General features: G+C 30.0%; 2 protein-coding genes across 2 annotated transcripts; both read left to right on the plus strand.

The window, feature by feature from the left end:
- Positions 1-1732: 1732 nt before the first annotated feature.
- LOC146884559 (uncharacterized) lies at positions 1733-3733 on the plus strand. Its single transcript, XM_085675597.1, has 5 exons — positions 1733-1763; positions 1914-2176; positions 2288-2558; positions 2745-2806; positions 3404-3733. The coding sequence occupies exons 1-5, from the start codon at positions 1733-1735 to the stop codon at positions 3731-3733; spliced, it is 957 nt and encodes a 318-aa protein (XP_085531723.1).
- Positions 3734-13296: 9563 nt separating this feature from the next.
- Positions 13297-17795, plus strand: LOC114189890 (Inosine triphosphate pyrophosphatase family protein). The gene is made up of 9 exons (XM_028078611.2): positions 13297-13400; positions 13592-13741; positions 14236-14300; positions 14404-14467; positions 14561-14570; positions 15950-15981; positions 16096-16208; positions 17348-17424; positions 17514-17795. The coding sequence occupies exons 2-9, from the start codon at positions 13615-13617 to the stop codon at positions 17629-17631; spliced, it is 606 nt and encodes a 201-aa protein (XP_027934412.1). The 5' UTR covers positions 13297-13400; positions 13592-13614; the 3' UTR covers positions 17632-17795.
- The last annotated feature ends 2200 nt before the right edge of the window (positions 17796-19995 follow it).

The raw sequence follows: 19995 nt of genomic DNA on the forward strand, positions 1-19995 counted from the left end.
CATGTGCCATACCATTTATACAGGCCATCCAGTTCATAAATTTAAAGATAAAACTCATACAAGCATGTTGTTCACTTTTTAAAATCCAAGAGACATCCAGACCAACCCATTTCTCGCCCAGCATCTCACTCATGCAGAAAGGTCTCGCCCAGGCGAGGAGGACCCTCGCTCAGGCGAGCTCCCTTCGCCTAGGCGAGAGCTCAACTTCCAGCATGAGAACCCTACGCGCGTTCTCGCTTAGGCGAGACCCTCCTCGCCTAAGCAAGATGTTCGCTCGCCCAAAACGTATAGTGGGTCGCCTGGGCGACCCCTCGTGAGGAAATACTTAGGCGAGCCCCTATAACTCTCGCCTAGGCGAAACAGGTTCGCCTGGGCGAGTCTATCAAACTCCGCCACTGTTCCTCTCTGCCATCAGCACAGTTTCATACCCAAACAACAAATCAGCTCATACCATACACTCACAGTCACATATAAGCACGAAAATCACGGAATAACATCAAAGCAACCATTTTTATACCGAACAATAGGGTTCTAGCTTCCCTTACCTGGGATTAAGCTAGCAAAAGACCCGACACAAGCTTGACCCTAAACAGCGGAACGCAGTCCTCAAGAGGCGACTCCAAGAGCTGGGAACCATGACCAACAGCGGAAACATTAGTTACTTAGGGTGACAGTGGGGGAAAACAGACACAAACAGAAGGAGCACTTACGTAGGAAGGAAAACGGGTTCGAACTGGCGTGCTCACGATGGTCCCCAAACCCTAGCAGAGGTAGAAGACGACTGCGGCTCTAATGCAAGGATAACAATTTTCTGAAAATGCGAAGAAGTGAAATGTTTAGGGCAGACCTGTTGGCAAAAAGAAGGAAGTCAAGTGATTTTGAATGATGATCAAGCACTAATGAAGACAAAGTGTTCAATTATGCAAATGTTATCTTGTAAAATAAAATAAGTGTATTGTAGAATAGTTTAATTAAACTTAGAATCAGCAGCATGGCATTCGTCTTTCTAGAAGGTTTCTTATTTTTAGAAAAACTACAGTGATAATCGATTATCACTATTGATAATCGATTATCCTTGGCAGTTGGAACATAACGGCTCAATTCTTAACCTAATTTTCGAAAACTCTATTTAAGGAACTGCAGTTCAACTTCAAACATACCTTTTTAAGATTCAGAGTTCTTTGGTTGTGACTGCAAAGTGTGGCTCTGTGAGATTCTTAAAGAAAGCTTGAAAAACCTAGTGTGAGTGAGCGATAACTTTTTCTAAGTGAGTTCTTAAAAGATTGAGTGTTGTGCTGTTGCTAGGAAAGCTGGTCATCCTCTGTGAGATTCAGGGGGAGTTTTGTTCATCTCTTGTGGTTGTTCAAGAGAGGTGTTTTCTAATCTTTTCTCTCATATAATCTGTTGTAATTTTGATTATTATAGTGATTGAGTTAATCTCCTTGTTTAAGAGATTAACAACTAGACGTAGGGTCTTTTGATCCGAACCAGTATAAATATCAGTGTGCATTCTCTTCCCTTAAACTCCTTATTTATCTGCACTTGCATTTAAAGTAACTATTACTTTAAGTTAATTAATTAAATTTTGAGAAAAATTTTAAAACCTGTCAAGAATTTTAAAAATCCAATTCACCCCCCCTCTTGATTTTTTACCATTGTTTAGTCATTCCGCTGCGCGATACCAACAATTGGTATCAGAGCATGCTTTGATAGTCATTCAAATTTTTCGAAAATGGTAGGGTCAAATCAAACTTTTGTTGAAGGTGCGTCTATCAATAGACCTCCACTTTTCACGGGTGAAAACTATCCGTTTTGGAAAGTCAGAATGCAAATATTTTTAGAATCAGTTGATAGGGGTATTTGGGATGCTGTTTTGAATGGACCATTTGTGCCTGTTAACATTGTTAATGAAGTGCAAGAACCAAAGCCTTTTGCTCAATGGACTGCTGATGAAAACAGGCGAGCTCAATATGACGTTAAAGCCAGAAACATTATATCATTTGCTCTAACTCTTGATGAGTTCTACAGAATTTCTGTTTGCACCAGTGCACGTGAGATGTGGGAAATCCTTCGAGTGACTCATGAAGGAACTGACGATGTTAAACGAGCTAGAAAGAACTCCTTGATACAAGAATATGAGATGTTTCGAATGCAGCAGGGAGAAACCATCTACGATGTGCAGAAGCGGTTCACACACATTGTCAACCATCTCAATGGGTTAGGTAAAACATTTGATATTGATGAACTTAACATAAAAATTCTTAAATCTTTGAATAGGGCTTAGCAGCCAAAGGTGACGGCTATCACGGAGTCACAGAATCTTGCAATAATGACCATGGCTGCTCTGTTTGGAAAACTGAGAGAGCACGAGCTTGAGCTGGGAAGACTGAATGATGAAGAAGATCAAGGAAGAAAGAAAAATATTGCATTCAAAACCGAGGTTGTCAAAGGCAAAAAGCAAAAAGAGGAAGAAGATTCTGATGATGATGAGAATCTCAGTCTAATGATAAAGAAGTTCACAAAGTTCATGAAGTCCAAAGGAAGAAATCAATTCAAGAGTAATAAGAAGGAGAATCAAGGAAGCTCCTCAAACTTTAAATGCTATGGATGTGGAGAAACTGGTCATGTAAAAGCAGACTGCCCAAATTCAAAAAGGAGTGATGAAAAGAAAAGCAAGAAATATTATAAGAAAAAGGCATACATAGCGTGGGAAGATAATGCCTCAAGTTCATCCAACTCTGAAGGATCCGATGAGGAAGAGACAAACTTTTGCTTAATGGCCAATAGTGATCACTCTGACAGTGAGGTAAGCTCCTCTGACAATGAAAATGATTATGATTCTCTTTATGATGCTTTTCAAGAATTGCTTGCTAAATCCAGTAAATTAGATATTGCTCACAAAAAATTAAAAAAAGGATTTTAAAGAATTACAAGACAATCTTGAAAAATCTCTAGAAGAAGAAAATGTTTTGAAAAGTAAAATCTTAAGTTTAGAAAATAGAGAAATTGAGGCAGTTGAATGTGAATCTTGCAAAAGCTATATGTTTGAGTTAATGATTTTAGAAAAACAACTTAAAGATGCTTTAGAAAATAAATCTTTTGAAAAACATGCTTTTGAGAAGAAGAATCTAAGTAGAAATAAATATGTTCCTAAAAATAAAAGGACTCGTAGAGTGTGGGTAGAAAAAGGAACTGCTCACTATAGAAATACTTGTTTAGCTACTTGTTTTTATTGCATGAAAAAGGAGCATACATCAAATAAATGCAATATTAAACACTATGATGTTCCAAATGGGAAGTATACTTGGATTCCTATTGCTAGATAATTTTTATATCTCTCTAACCCCAAGGACCCAATAAAGTTAATGGGGACCTAAAGAAATTATTTTTTCCTATTTTGTAGTTAACTTCCAAAGCTAGAAAATCATTGTGGTACCTTGACAGTGGATGCTCAAGACACATGACGGGTGATAAAAGGAAGATCAAGAATCTCAAAAGAAAGGATCAAGGATTTGTTACATATGGAGATAACAACAAAGGGAAAATAATTGGAATTGGAGATGTTGGTGGAGGAGATACCTTGGAGATCAAGGATGTGCTACTTGTAGAAGGACTGAAGCACAATCTTCTCAGTATTAGTCAACTATGCGACAAAGGTCTCAAAGTTATCTTTGAAAGTGATTACTGCACTATCCACCAAAAGGATTATAATGAAATTGCTTTGAAAGATTGAACCAAAGAATGTTCAAGAAGCTCTTCAAGATGATCAATGGTGCATTGCAATGCAAGAAAAGCTCAATCAATTTGAAAGAAATAAAGTATGGGAGTTGATTCCAAGAGATGAATCACTTCAAGTGATTGGAACAAGATGGGTTTTAGAAATAAGATGGATGAAGATGAAAATATTACTAAGAACAAAGCTAGGCTTGTGGCAAAGGGATATCAACAAGAAGAAGGTATAGACTGTGATGAAACATACGCCCCTGTTGCAAGGTTAGAAGCTATACGCTTACTTCTTGCTTATGTCTCTATTATGAAATTTAAATTATATCAAATGGATGTCAAAAGTGCTTTCCTAAATGGTTTTATCAAAGAAGATGTGTACGTTGAACAACCACCTGGTTTTGAGGATTACAAATTTCCAAATCATATTTATAAATTGAAAAAGGCACTTTACGGTTTGAAACAAGCACCTAGATCTTGGTATGAACGCTTAAGCACATTTTTGCTCGAAAATGATTTTGAAAGAGGTAAAATAGACTCAACTTTGTTTATTAAAAGAGTAGATAAACACATTTTATTGGTTCAACTGTATGTTGACGATATAATTTTTGGATCAACTGATAAATCTCTATGTGAAGGTTTTGCAAGCATAATGCAGGGTGAGTTTGAAATGTCAATGATGGGAGAATTAAACTTCTTCCTTGGTTTGCAAATTAAACAAATGGATGAAGGGACATTCATATCTCAATCTAAATATTGTAAGGAAATACTTAAAAAATTTGAAATGGATAGTGCTAAAGCAGCAAGTACTCTTATGGCAACTTCCTACTATTTGGATAAAGATGAATCAGGTATTGAGGTAAATCAAACCATGTTTAGAGGTATGATAGGATCTCTTTTATATCTTACTGCAAGTAGACATGATATTATGCAATCTGTATGCGTTTGTGCTAGATATCAAGTTAATCCTAAGGAATCACATCTTATAGCAGTAAAAAGAATCTTAAAATATCTTAAAGGAACTATATCTTTTGGACTTTGGTATCCTTCTGGGGCATCACTTAGTTTAATAGGGTACTCTGATGCTGATTATGGTGGATGTAAAATAGATAGAAAAAGTACTAGTGGTACTTGTCATCTCTTAGGAAGCTCATTAGTTTCTTGGCACTCCAAAAAACAAGCCTGTGTGGCTTTGTCAACTACAGAGGCTGAATACATTGTTGCTGGCAATTGTTGTGCTCAAATCCTATGGATGAAGCAACAATTAGAGGATTACAGTATCTATCTAAATCATATACCTCTAAAATGCGACAATACTAGTGCCATAAACTTAACTAAGAATCCTATAATGCATTCTAGGACAAAACACATAGAAATTAGACACCACTTCTTAAGGGATCACATAAGTAAAGGAAATTGTGTGATAGACTATGTAGACACCAAGCATCAATTGGCAGACATCTTCACAAAGCCTTTAGCCAAAGATAGATTTTATGAGCTTAGGAGAGATTTAGGAATATTAGAAGTCTCTTGAAAGAGCAATAATCTTCATTTTTCATATTTTCGTAAATCAACGCTCAATAATCGATTATCACTCATGATAATCGATTATCTTCTCCCAAAATAAGTTCTAAATTCCTGGAATAATCGATTTTCAAGCAGAATAATCGATTATCATGACCCTGATCAAAATAATCAAAATCGTTATGGAATAATCGATTATTACTTACAATAATCGATTATCTGCTCATACAAATCATTTCTGGAAATCATATTATGAAACAATAATCGATTATCACTCAGGATAATCGATTATTGCACGACGTATGTAAAAATTTTCGAAAAAATAGCCGTTGTAACGGCTAGATTTGCTTTGATTTTCGCATTTTAGCCGTTGGGAGCCTACTCTTTATAAATTCTGAGTCCAAATTTCAACTATTCACGCAGAAACAAACTCCTCTCATCATTTACCCCCTTTTTCTTTTCAAACAAAACCCTAAACGTGTCATCCTTTGCTCTTGCAATCAGCACCATGGCAGAATCATCTCGCAGAAAGATCCCAACACGTAGACGAACTGCTCCATGTCCAACTCAACCTTCCATCAGATTAGCATCCATTGAAGGTTGGATCTCTGATGAAGATCGAAGAGATGAATTCGTTCACAGCTGCAGGTTTTGAGTTTCCTGCTCTCTTTAATTTTCAAGGCATCAGACCATTTGTGGAAATGCATGGAAACTACTATCCTGATCTTGTATGAGTGTTCTACTATAATCTCAAGATCAGAGATGAAGTTGCTTTATCAAAGGTGAAGGGAGTGGATATTATCATCGACAATGATATTTGGGAAAATGTGGCTAAATTTCCCATCAATGATGCTGCAGAATCAATTCTCCATGGGATTGATGGCTTCAATCGAATCTTGGCCTATCAATCTTTCTTACGCAACCCAGCACAAGATGTTGGGAGACAATTATTGGTTGGAGGACTAAAAATGGATGAAAGACTCATCCATTACTTAATTGTCTGGATTTTGTGTCCTAGAGGAACCAATCATGCTCAGTGCTCAGAGGCTGACCTTCTCATCATGTATGTGATTCTAAATCGTGTTCCGATAAAATGGTCTAGTTTAATCCTAGACATTATGCTCAAAGCAAAGAGGTACCCACAATATCCTCTCCCATATTCCCTCTTAATTTCAAGGATTTGCGAATACAAAGGAGTTGATACCACCGGGGAGCTTTGTCAAAGTACCTTACGTGCAAATGAAATTGCTGAAAGTTCTCTCAAACAGCTAAAACTTGTTCCTCTTGGTGATACTTATGTCCATCGAGATGATATGCCCAACTATGACGTTGAAGATGAAGAACTTCCTCCTACTGATCCCATACCTCCTGCTACACAAAATGTTGGCTCTTCAAGTGGTGCTGGCTCATCTTTCTCTATAGAAGACAACATAGCCAACATGAACAAACGACTAGAAGAATTATTTCTTCTGTCTAACTCTCGTCATGAAGAAGTTGTCGGACTCATTAGGGGGATTGATACTAGAATTTCCAACTTAGAACATAGGTTTGATGAGGAATTCACTCATGATGATGACATGAGTGCAGAATTTTAGGGGGAGAATTTCTAAAAAAAAAAAGTGTTTTACCACTGCTTGTAGTCTCTTTTCATTTCTGAATCAATAAATGATTAAGTATCATTTCATTATTTCAAGCATTATTTCATTTTGGGGGAGCTCTACCCTTTTCTCATATGATCAAAAAGGGGGAGAATAAGTTTAAATGATAAAGACACATTATTTTATTTTAACCATTCTCTTTGCAAGTCTCTAAATTGCAGGTAGCAACAAGTCCTTAAACATATTTTTGATCATCATCAAAAAGGGGGAGATTGTTGGCAAAAAGAAGGAAGTCAAGTGATTTTGAATGATGATCAAGCACTAATGAAGACAAAGTGTTCAATTATGCAAATGTTATCTTGTAAAATAAAATAAGTGTATTGTAGAATAGTTTAATTAAACTTAGAATCAGCAGCATGGCATTCGTCTTTTTAGAAGGTTTCTTATTTTTAGAAAAACTACAGTGATAATCGATTATCACTATTGATAATCGATTATCCTTGGCAGTTGGAACATAACGGCTCAATTCTTAACCTAATTTTCGAAAACTCTATTTAAGGAACTGCAGTTCAACTTCAAACATACCTTTTTAAGATTCAGAGTTCTTTGGCTGTGACTGCAAAGTGTGGCTCTGTGAGATTCTTAAAGAAAGCTTGAAAAACCTAGTGTGAGTGAGCGGTAACTTTTTCTAAGTGAGTTCTTAGAAGATTGAGTGCTGTGCTGTTGCTAGGAAAGCTGGTCATCCTCTGTGAGATTCAGGGGGAGTTTTGTTCATCTCTTGTGGTTGTTCAAGAGAGGTGTTTTCTAATCTTTTCTCTCATATAATCTGTTGTAATTTTGATTATTATAGTGATTGAGTTAATCTCCTTGTTTAAGAGATTAACAACTAGACGTAGGGTCTTTTGATCCGAACCAGTATAAATATCAGTGTGCATTCTCTTCCCTTAAACTCCTTATTTATCTGCACTTGCATTTAAAGTAACTATTACTTTAAGTTAATTAATTAAATTTTGAGAAAAATTTTAAAACCTGTCAAGAATTTTAAAAATCCAATTCACCCCCCCTCTTGATTTTTTACCATTGTTTAGTCATTCCGCTGCGCGATACCAACAAGACCTAATGACTTTATCTGTTGGGCCGGCCTTAGGCCCACTTACAAGGGCAGCCCACTAACTTTTAAGGCAGAAATAAAAAGGGGGCCTTACATGATCCATGAAAAACAAACCATTAATCCAACAATAATTGATTCATGGAATTTGCAATTCAAACATTCAATTTCTTTAATTCAAGAATTTCTCATAATAATTCAAGCCTTTTATTTTGCAATTAAAGCACAACGGAAACAAACATTACAATTGCACATTAAATATTTGTTTGATCCATCATTAAACTTGATGCCCATGGAGGACACGTAACCAACAGAATCTTTCATCATCATGCCATTGAATTCAATTAAAGCATAAAAGAAAAACATTAAAGAAACATAACAATGCAATTCTTCAATTAACAATATATCCCTAAAACTTATAACTTATACTTAGGATTCATACAATTGGAAAAAATATAAATTTCAAAATCCCTAAATAGGGTGTTTATCTTAATGTAAAAAAAAAGCCTAAAAACGTAAGTAGAGTTTATAATATCATAAATCCCTAAATCATAATTAGGGTTTATTATAGCATAAAATTCCTAATTCATAATTAGGATTAATACTTTCATAAAATCCCTAAATTCATAATTAGGGTTTATAATAATTTCAGGAGAACACAGTTTGGGAGAAAACATCATAATTGGAGAATCATAGATCTAATAACACATGCTCTGATACCACATGTAAATTATTTTGTAGTTTCCATGCAATACTACTTCATTATAGAAAACTACTATAGGATCTTAAGATTCATGATTCTCACATCTTCATGCACATAATCACACCATAATAACACATTTACGCACATAAACATAAACATACATTCATGTACATAAATCATAACATAATATGTAATAGGATACTAACCTTGATCCATGAGAGATCTAATAATAATGCGTTCTTCAATCTCTGTTCTTCAACCTCCTTTTCCAATCTATCAATTTGTCTTTGTTACTCCTCTCACACTCTCTTTCTTGATGGCTTATTGTGAGAGAACCTTATAACTAGGGACAGAACCCTAATATCCTTTTATAAGTCAACGTCCATCAAGTTGGCCTGAGCTTTATTTTATTTTATTATAACTTCCCATAATAACTAAGAGGTCCTTATATTTTATTAAATCACAATTGGACCATCATAATATTTCAAATGAGTCACATAATAGAATTAATTCGTCAATTAATTCTAATAAGAAGGACTAAATCTATGCATTTTAAAAGATAAAAGACTAAATTGGTATAAAGTTTCAAAGAGGGATTAATTTCAAAATTCATTAAAACTTGAGTGACAAAAACATATTTAACCCTTGAAAGTAAAAAAAGGTATGCACTTTTTAATATTGTTTACATAAGGTTCTAGTTTTTTTTTTCTCTCTCTATTATTAAAGTAGTGTAAAATTTCAAAGTTTGAATTAATTTCTTTAATCATCTTGAGCAGAAAAACTGTTTTATAAGAAAATTAATTGATTAAGTGAATAATCAATTATATCAAGGTAGACCAGTATTTTTAATTTTTTATGATATAAAATAATTGATTAAACTAATTAGTTTAGAATACATTCTTATTCTTCAAAGTTAGGCATCTAATTGATTAAACTTTGCAAAACTGTTTTGAATATAATCTTTTAAGTTGAAATATTAGAGATTATTTCAAGTTCTTTTAAAAAGCATAAATTTTTTAAAATAATTGATTAAGTTAAACTATAATTAATTAAAAATATTTTGAAGGTCTGAATTAATGAACGGACAAATTAACTCCTATATTTATTGATCATTGATTATTATATTTAGTTCAAAATTTATTTAAGAAATAAAAAAGTCTCTCTCATATTTAAAAACATATTTTTTATACATTTTAAAGTTACAAAGCATTATTCTCGGCAAGAAAGTTTTTCACATTTAGTTTCTCTGCAAAATCCATCTTTATTTTGTAAGAGCATAATAAAGGGAAGAATAATCAAGCTATAGGTTGTTTATTGTATAAGGTGATCTATTTTCGTATTTTTTTTTTCTTGTAATTTGAATTTGAAATTTCTTGGACCGGTGTGGTGGTGTAATTGATTGTTTTTGTCTGGTTATGATTATGTAAGTGTTTTTTGTAATTAAATATTTTAAGATTTTATTGAAAAATTAAGTTTGGTTTGTCAAAATAATTAAATGTAAATTTGGAAGTATTGAACTATTAATTTCTGGTTAAAATATTTTTTTTCCCAATTTTCGTAGTTTTTTCAAATAAGTTCTAATTTTGGTTTTGTGTTCAAATAGGTTCCAATTTTCGTCACTTCGTGATTTTTTCTAATTTTTTTTAATTTTTTTTAAATGTCCACATGTCAACCCAGTAGCGTGTCACGTGTCAAAATCAATGTTTTAAATTCAATTTGGTCCCTATATTTGTTATTTTTGTTCAATTAGGTCCCAATTTTTGTTAACATTAACCAATTTGGTCCCTCTCCAAATTAAAACCAAATTTAATTTTTATATTAAAATTCAAATTTTTTATTAAATATTTTTATATAATATATTAAAATTCACATCATTATAACTTTGATATAAAAATTAAATTTGGTCACATCTTCGATAGGGACCAAATTGGTTATTGTTAACAAAAATTGGGACCTAATTGAACAAATATAACAAATATAGGGACCAAATTAAATATAGAATATTGACTTTGACACATGACACACTACTGGGTTGACACGTGGACATTTAAAAAAATTCAAAATAAAATAAAATAAAAAATTCAAAAAAACCACAAAGTGACGCGTGACACGCTTCTGTGTTGACATGTGTACATTTAAAAAAAATTAAAAAAAATTAAAAAAAAAAATTAAAAAAATTAAAAAAACCACAAAGTGACACGTGGCAGTCACTGTTCATGGCCGTTAATGATTTAAACGGTGTTAGCAAAAAAGGACCCAATTGAACAAAATTGACGAAAATTGAGACAAAAAAGATATTTTAACCTTAATTTTTTTACTTTACAAGAATTCATCTAGTGAAATTCCTAAATAATTTTTTTTGGCCACCATCGTTGCTTGTTCATCAAGTTAACCTTCCCAAATCCTTATAATACTTTAACGAAGTGAATATCTTTAGCTGGCGAGGTCATCTTCACCCAATGAATGGACAACATAAAAAATGTGTTTGCTTTTGGAGAATTATTATCGGCAAGAATGGATAAAGAGTGACATGTACTTTTGATTTCAGAAATTTACATGAATTTGTAGAGATAAATTTAAGAGAGGAAATCCTTTCTCAAATGAGAATTTTTGTGTGAATCATAAGTGTATTTACAAAAATATCTCTTCGTCATTTAAATATATAATAATATATAAAAAGATATTTTTTTATATATTTTTTATTATTTTAGTTTTACTTTTAATTATTATTTCAAAAATTAATTATTTTATAAATGATTTAATTTTAACTGTTATTTTAAAAATATTTTTATTTTTAATAATTATTTAAATTTTTTATGTACATATTTTATTTTTTTTAATTTTTAATTTTATAATTATTTTAAAAATTAATTACATATTTTTTATTAATTTAAATTTAAATTTATATGAAAAAAAAAATGCGAACTAAGACAACATCTATGTTTCCATTAGTATTAATGACCATAATAACAATCACCCTGATTTTGTTCTTTTTTTTTTCTTTCTAAAACTAATTGTCCATATTTTATTTTAAATTATTTTTAACTAATTAGGTTTTATTTTATATTAATTTTAACATAAGAGTAAAATTATAATATTTTTTTTACAAAAATGAATAATTTTTATATTTTTTTATGTTGCAAATAGCTTTTTGCTATAAATAATTATTTAATTTTAAAAATTATTATTTAGATTTATGAAAGTAGTTACCAAAAAGTATAAAATTAAAGTATAATTTATTTACTATGAATAATTATTTAAGTTAAAAAATATAATTTATTAAACATGTAAAATCAGAACAAAAATTGGTTATGCCAAAATAGTGATTTTTTTTTTATTAATTACTATTTAAAATATATGCATTCACTTTTTTTATAATAATAAAATATAATAAAAAATTGATTTAATTTGAAAATAACTATTATATAAACGTAGAATAGGTAACCAAGATGTAAACATTAAAGATATGAATTATCTTTTATTGTAAGTAGATTTTATTTATTTTGTAGGAATTTTTAATTATTGATACTTATTTTAGTTTTAAAAAATAGTTAAATTAAAAAAATATCAAATCAAGAAAAAAAATAATTAAAGTTTAAAAAATGGTAGGTTGTAAAATAATAAATATATAATTTAATTTTAAGAAAATGTTATATAAAGGGTAAAATATGAGACAAAATATAAACACTAATAAAGATAGGTGATCTTTATAATTATTGGAAACAAATATGTGTAGTGCATGTATATGCTTTTTAATCATAATTATTAAAAGTAATGTATATGTAAAATAAATAGTTTTTATAATTTTATTCTAGATCGTTAGTTAAATTTTAAAAAGTAATCATACAATTTAAAAAGTAAAATAATAAATCGATTGATATTAATGAAAGTAAGTGTAATTTCACTACAGACATATAATTAAAATTTAAAAACTAATTATAAAATTTAGAAAATAAAATAATTTAAATTAATGAAAGAAAAATTAGTAAGGAGATATGGTCAGGAAAAAATAGTTATAAATATATTTATAAATTTTGTTATTTAATGTTTTTATACTATTTTTATAATATTATATATTTTTTTTAATTATGTATTTTATCTTTATTTATTAATAAAAATGATTGATTTTGTAATTTATTGTTCAGACTTTTTTACCATTTTGATAATTATTTTTAAAATTTAATTAATTACCAATACTAAAATTAAGTATTTTTATTATTACGTTAAAAAAGTGGATACACATGTTTTCACTTGTTATCTATAATTATATATAAAGGAGATTTCTTCTTTTGCGTCTATATTTCATAATTTCAACTTTACTCTTTACAATTTAATTATTTATTAAATTTTTAAAAATTAACGGTTACTTTTACAAACTTTTATAAAACTATTTACTCATCTCTTTCTTCTTTTTTTTCCTACTATTCATTAACAATTATTTTTCTCATATTTTCTCTATATATTTTACTTTAATTTTATAAATATATTTTTATTTTTTCATTAACTTAATAACATTATAATATCATTAATTATTAATATAATTTAAAAAATGGACAACGCTTTTGTTTACGCAGTATAAACATCTTAAATTATGAAAATAAACCAAAATTACATATTGTTTAAAATCTTACTATTAAAGTGGGGAAACAAAAATTAAAATTGTGAAAAGTGTTTATAATCAAAAGAGAGTCAGCAGTGGCAAGCCCTTCAGTGCCGCCGGGGTTGTGGGAAGTCGACTCTTACAGTATGTAATTTCTTTTCAACTTCTACTTCCTGGTTCTTTTCTTCCAAAAATAGAACAGAAAATTACCAAAAGTTTTTTTTTTTCTCTTTTGTTGTGATTATTTTGTCATGCCCATGAAGAAAAATTGAAAAAGAAATGTTTTTTTTTTCTATAATGGGTCTCTCTGATTTTCTCACTGATTTACTTTCCAGAAAAATCAAACGAGATTAGGGAAATGGCTGCTGCAAGAGGGTTGGTCCTGTCACGTCCTGTTACTTTTGTGACTGGAAATGCCAAAAAGCTTGAAGAAGTTCGTGCCATCTTGGGGAATTCCATTCCTTTCCAGTCCCTCAAAATTGATTGTAATAATAATAATCACTCTTACCTTTCCTTTTAAATTACATTTTCAATTTTGAGTTGTTTATGCTTTCCCCCTACTTGTCTATGTTGTCTGTTTGGTTGAGACATTTAGGGTGTGTTTGATTTCTGTTTTCAAAGGTTGTTTTTAGGTTTGGAAAATGCAACTAAACAAAGTTTCTCGAACAAGGTGTATAGCAGAGTGCGGTAAACAGGGGGCAAGAAAAAAGTGGGAGAAAAAAAAAATGAGAAAACATCTTTTAACTGCTTCTACATTTTTGGTTTTGACACACTTGTTTTGAAAACAATTTTCAAAACTTTATTCATTTTTTACTAAGGAATTGATTGGTCAGTAGTCTGAAAATGTTTTAGAAAAACAACTTTTAGAACTGATACGTGAGAAGTGAGTGAATCAAAGAGACCATTATTTTGTGTTCGGTTACTTTTCTTGTTTAATAATACTTCTTAGAGTTTGTTTTTCCATGCTTTTTATATGAAGTGCCCGAGTTGCAAGGAGAGCCTGAAGATATCTCTAAAGAGAAGGCTCGAATGGCTGCCCTTCAGGTACCTTGTTATAGTTTTCTCAAATATGCTTGGCCTTGTGTGATTTTTGGTTGTTTTTCTTTGTTTTATTGTTTTTATACTTTTTTCTGCTATGTATGCCAAGGTGAATGGACCTGTGTTGGTTGAAGACACTTGCCTCTGCTTCAATGCCTTGAAGGGTCTTCCAGGTGGATATTATTTTGTTTTTTTTTTTATGCAACGAAAGCTGGCATTATTATACAACCTGACTGATTTTGATTGACTGTTTTACATTTTTTCAGGGCCTTACATGTAAGTTCATTTTCACCCTTAACCATTGTACTCAGTGAACTTTACCCCTTTATTCTGTCATAATTTTTCAAGCCCTCATATTATTGTTATTCATTTATACTGTATTTTTTTAGCATGGAACTGATGTAGAAAAGTACAAGCATATGGTTTCTTAAAATAGGCTGCAACTATGGTAGGAAACTGATGATGATAGATATTAGAGAATAGATTTTTTTTTTATATATATATATATATATATATATATATATATATATATATATGTTAGGTCATTTTGTATTATTGGTCTGGGCTTATCGTGCTGAGACCGGTTGAAATAAGAAGGTAGGTTGAGATAGCGTGAGTGAGAGAGAATGATCTTGTGATTTTTGGGGAAATTGGGTCCTTTGGGCTTTGGGAGGCATAGATCCTCAAAATCTGTGTTCTGTCCAGTAATTTTGTGACTTCTTTCCACCATTATTCTCTAATGAAGTACCGAGTATATTTCATTCCCACTAAATGGGGTTGGCTTTAGAGATTCTAGTTTGCCATTGTGCATGATCCTTATAGGTCTATGGAGCTTGATTTGGTGTATATGGATTCTTTAGTAGTCTCCAACCTTTCTTTTAGGGTTTATCTCTAATCTTCATTAAAGGGATATTGGTATATGTATGTTGTATTCTCACATTTGTCCAGCACACATCTATATTTCATTATTTTATACTGCAAAACCATCTTAAGCAAATTTTCCTCCATAGTATCCTGATCTCCGTATCCTCACTCCTTTCTCCAATAGTTGAGCAACAAATTTTGAATAATCTCATGAACATAAGACGGACATCAAAAATTAAAATCAAACCTGAGTGACTCTTAACTGTAGCTGTTCATATACCTCTCATAGCAATATGTGCTCCACTTCCAATTCTTACTTTGGAAATGACAAATTTGTTGAGCTCTTTGAAGAGCTCTTAATCATGAGTCACGCGGTTTGTACCACCACTATCTATAAGTCAACATTTTTGTGAAGTTATTGGTTGTAAAGTATGATATTGCAAATCTAGTTAATCCTTTGCAACCTTGTTATAGGAACTTGGGTATTATGGGGTAAGTGTTTAGTTCTCCCCCCAACCCCCTCTTAATACTGCTTTTGACGGTGGGTTCACCAAGTGCTTGGGTGCTTATCAATTAGAACTAGAACTGACTGTTTAATGTTTATGTAATATTCTCATCCTTGTAGGTCATTCTCATTCAATATTGAGTATAGAAATATTCATCTGAGTTCTTTTAAGCTTCAGTGTCTACACTAATTTCTAAATCATCGGCATTGAGCAAGTGAGATTTTTTAGATTCATTATCTTTACTTCCTAATGATTATTGTCTAATTGCATTGATGTATCATGCAGCAAGTGGTTTCTGCAGAAGATTGGCCATGAAGGTTGCACCTAAACTGCATAACTTTGAATCAGTTTTGAATTTTTTGTTCATGTTTTCAGGAATAAGGATATCCCACAAAATTTGATTTTACTCATTCCTCTCATTCGTTTTCCAGGTCTCAACAATTTGCTAATGGCATATGATGATAAATCAGCATTTGCCTTATGTGTATTTTCCTTTGCGGCAGGTCCAGATAGTGAACCTATCACATTTTCTGGAAAAACTCCGGTATTTCTTTGAATCCCTTTATATATAATTACCAATTCATATATTTTCTTTGCCAGTTTAATATTGGGGTTGTAATAATATGAATCTCCTTATTTCCATCTGGTTAATAAATGATTCAAATACTAACATAAACTGCTTTTCCAAATTGAAAAATGCTAGCAGCACTTTCTTCAACACTTCTTTAATCTGATCATTTTTATTAAACTTGATTTTAGTCCATATACTCCTAAATTGATGAATTAGTCTTTCAAACTTTTAAAAATATGTAAAGTTAATTCCTTTGGTGGTGCTTAAATTTAATGTTTAGTGTCGTTTTTGTTTTTTGCCACTAGAACAAAGTTGACTAAAATACAAGTTTAAAAATATGTTGTTGAGTCTGAATACTAATTCATGAAAACCAAGTTTGATGAACATTACAACGAATAAAAACACAGGTTTCCCCTTTCCTTATTTAGTGAATGATTCTCACTTATTCAACGAGTTTCACTTATGATGATCAATTCACTTAGACTTGATAGAAAGTGGTTGATATGTGTGATATGTATACCCTCAACAATTGTTGTTTTAGGAATCGAATTTTTCGATTATGACTTACCTGACCTAGACCTATGTCAGATGATAATTGATATAACTTGTAATAGTTTCTCTCTTAACAATTGTTCCATTAGAAACTCTCTTGACAATTATCTCACTAGAAATTGAATTCATGATCTTGACTTTAATACTAATTGTCGATTATGACTTACCCACCTAACCTATATCACAGGATAATTGATATAACTTGTAACCGTTTCTCCCTGAACAATTGTATGCGACTTTGACTTTAACACCAATTATTGAATTGAATCTTTATTACCGGGACAAAAGTTATAGTTATCAATTAGGACACAACCTTTTATACGGAACATACCAACTTAAAGTTACAATTTAATTGTGACTTGGTTCAAGTGACTTATGGCACAAGACAATTGGTGTTTATTATAGTTTATACATCATTTTTTATGTTTATTTCCTTGATTATTATGACATATTATATAGAAGAAAGAGAGACAAAGAAATTGTAGAAATTACATATCTCAGTATGGTTAATGTACGAAATGAATGTAACTAAATCGTTTTGTGGTGCATGGTAATGTTAGGGGAAGATTGTTCCACCAAGAGGGCCTAATGATTTTGGATGGGATCCTATTTTTGAACCTGAAGGCTATGATCAAACGTATTTCAATCCCTTCTTTCATGTCATTTTCCGTTCAAACGTTTCATAGTTTCTTGCAAAACCTAATTCCTTCCATTTACTCTTTGTAGGTATGCAGAAATGCCCAAAGAAGAAAAGAACAAAATTTCCCACCGCTCCAAATCTCTTGCATTGGTGAAATCTCATTTTGCAGAAGCTGGTTATACTTTTCAGATCAATAACGTCTGAAATCTCATTTGGTACATTATTATGTACCTCAAAGGGAATGTTTTTAACAGTACCAAATATGACACTATTTTTGATTTTTTTGTGTGTACAAATTCTCCCCTAAAAGAACAAAAATCACACAAGAAACAGAAAGGTATACCAAAAAAGCTAATCTTTCAAGTTTACAGATGTTTTTATCTGAACAAAATTGCTGAAAGAGAAAAAAATATAAATGATTATATATAAAAAGAAGCATAAGAAATAAAAATAGAATTGATGAAATATTGGTTAGGTTATTTTTTTTAATTTAAATTGTTAAGAATGTTTGATAAATAGTAAATGTTCAATACTTTCCAATTTAAATAGTTTCTTTATTTTCAAATATGGCACATCGAGTTTCATTTAAGGAATTTTTTTCCAAGTCGATTAGAATGATGATGATTAAATGGTTTTCTTCTTGTATGTATGGTTATAAATTTATTGGCATTAAAATCTCCGTTTTATTTTTATTATTATTGGGATTTCTTTCTCTTAATGTACACATTTTCTTTTCCATTTTATCTTTAGTAATAGATTCTTTAAATTAAAATAATTACATTATCACATGTTCATTTTTTTAATTTAAATATATTTGTTTTTCAATTTCATTATTTTTTAAACTTAAAAACTATTTACAATAAAATAGTAAGTTATTTATTTTTACTTTTATAAGTATAATAATAATAATAATTTTATTATTTTTATTATAAATGCATATGTTTCCTGGTGTGTTATAAAAATGTTAAGAAATTGTTTTGTATTAACGTGCTTAATTTTAAGAATAAAAAGAATAAGATATTATTGAAAATTATGTAATAATAGATATTTATGCAGGTTAAATATGCGTTTAGTTCTTAAAATTTGATGTGAAATTAGAATTTATTTTTGTTTTAAAATTAAATATATATTTTACTTTTCAAATCTTAAAATTAAATATTTTATTAATTTTATATATTAAATTATTTTAATATGTCAAATACATTTTAAATTAATATTTAAATTGTTTATAGAAGTACGTTTTCACTTAATGTTAATCGAAAATGTCATTTAACATCCTCAACGAACTCGATGTAATTGAGTTAAAAATTTTATATTTATATCAAAACCAAAAACAAACACGAATTTCAATTAGTTAAGGTTTAAAAAACGAACACATATTTTAACCTTATTTATTTTAAATCGTATTTTCTTCTATTAAAATGAGTTAACGGTAAAGTCTAATTTTAGTTGAGAAAAATATATTCTAGTAGATATGATCAATAGTTTTTTGGATATTAATCCTGAACGAAATTGGTAAGTACTTAATACTATGATTTATTTAAATTTACAATAAATACTTTTGAACTAAATAATTTAAAATAAATTATTAATTAAAATAAACAGATTAAATAAATATATCAAAATAAAATATGTATAACAGAAATAAATGAGTCCAAAAAAACACTTAACTCTAAAATTTTCCAATTTTTAAAATGAATAACCGGTTTCCTTCTTCTTTGTGTTGTGACAATACACTACAAAATATTTAATAAATATATTACCCTAATGGGTTTTTTAAGGAGACAAAAATTATAGTTTCTAAACTTGTTTTTTCTAAATTCTTTAAAGTATATATATATATATATATATATATATATATATATATATATATATAATTTTTCTTTCTCAAAATTTCATATAAAACTTTTAAGTCTTAAAATTATTTTAAATTATTTAATTTTCAATGAAACTCTGCACATAAAATCTGGAGATAATTATTTGGTGGCACCGACATGAATCAACTATAGCAAAATACATACATTTCATGTTTTGATGGCATTTATTGATCAAGATCTGAAGAATAAATTGCATTTTTCTTGAATTTTGTGTGTTTCATCACGAATTGACCACACTTTTGTTTCTTCCTGAAATGCCTGTATCATGTTTCTTTTTCTGTATTGTGAAGATTTTCTGTGTCTTTAAATATTATTTAAAGTTTTCATTGGAAAAACTAAATAGTTTAGTAAACTTCATTGGTTTTAGTAAAACAAATGTAGAATTTTGTATTCTACATTTTCCTTTCTAACCCCTAATAGTTGCATATATGTAATTAATTGAAGGTCATATAAAAGAAGAGAAAGATATGAATGTGAAAATAATAACTAAAGTTACCTTAAGAATGCCATGTTATGTGGGCGTGGAATACAAAAGCAAATATTTAAATTTTTTTATGAAAAGTAATTATAAGGAATATCAATAAATACTTTCGACCTACGTCAATTTAGTTAAAAAGCAAATTTGCTTCAACATAAAATTTTAAAATTTTAAGAATTATCGAAAAAAAAAAATATTCTATTTTTATTTATT

Source organism: Vigna unguiculata, chromosome 7, assembly GCF_037176805.1.
Source record: "Vigna unguiculata cultivar grain cowpea cultivar isolate G323 ecotype 2 chromosome 7, ASM3717680v1, whole genome shotgun sequence".
Taxonomy (NCBI): domain Eukaryota; kingdom Viridiplantae; phylum Streptophyta; class Magnoliopsida; order Fabales; family Fabaceae; genus Vigna; species Vigna unguiculata.

Coding starts and splice junctions, on each gene's coding strand:
- LOC146884559 (XM_085675597.1), top strand. CDS start 1,733: ATGGTAGGGTCAAATCAAACTTTTGTTGAAG. Junction 2,177..2,287: donor AGGGAGAAACCATCTACGAT/GTGCAGAAGCGG, acceptor AGGGCTTAGCAG/CCAAAGGTGACGGCTATCAC. Junction 2,807..3,403: donor GTGATCACTCTGACAGTGAG/GTAAGCTCCTCT, acceptor CCTATTTTGTAG/TTAACTTCCAAAGCTAGAAA.
- LOC114189890 (XM_028078611.2), top strand. CDS start 13,615: ATGGCTGCTGCAAGAGGGTTGGTCCTGTCACGTCCTGTTACTTTTGTG. Junction 14,301..14,403: donor CTCGAATGGCTGCCCTTCAG/GTACCTTGTTAT, acceptor ATGTATGCCAAG/GTGAATGGACCTGTGTTGGT. Junction 15,982..16,095: donor GCAGAAGATTGGCCATGAAG/GTTGCACCTAAA, acceptor TTCGTTTTCCAG/GTCTCAACAATTTGCTAATG.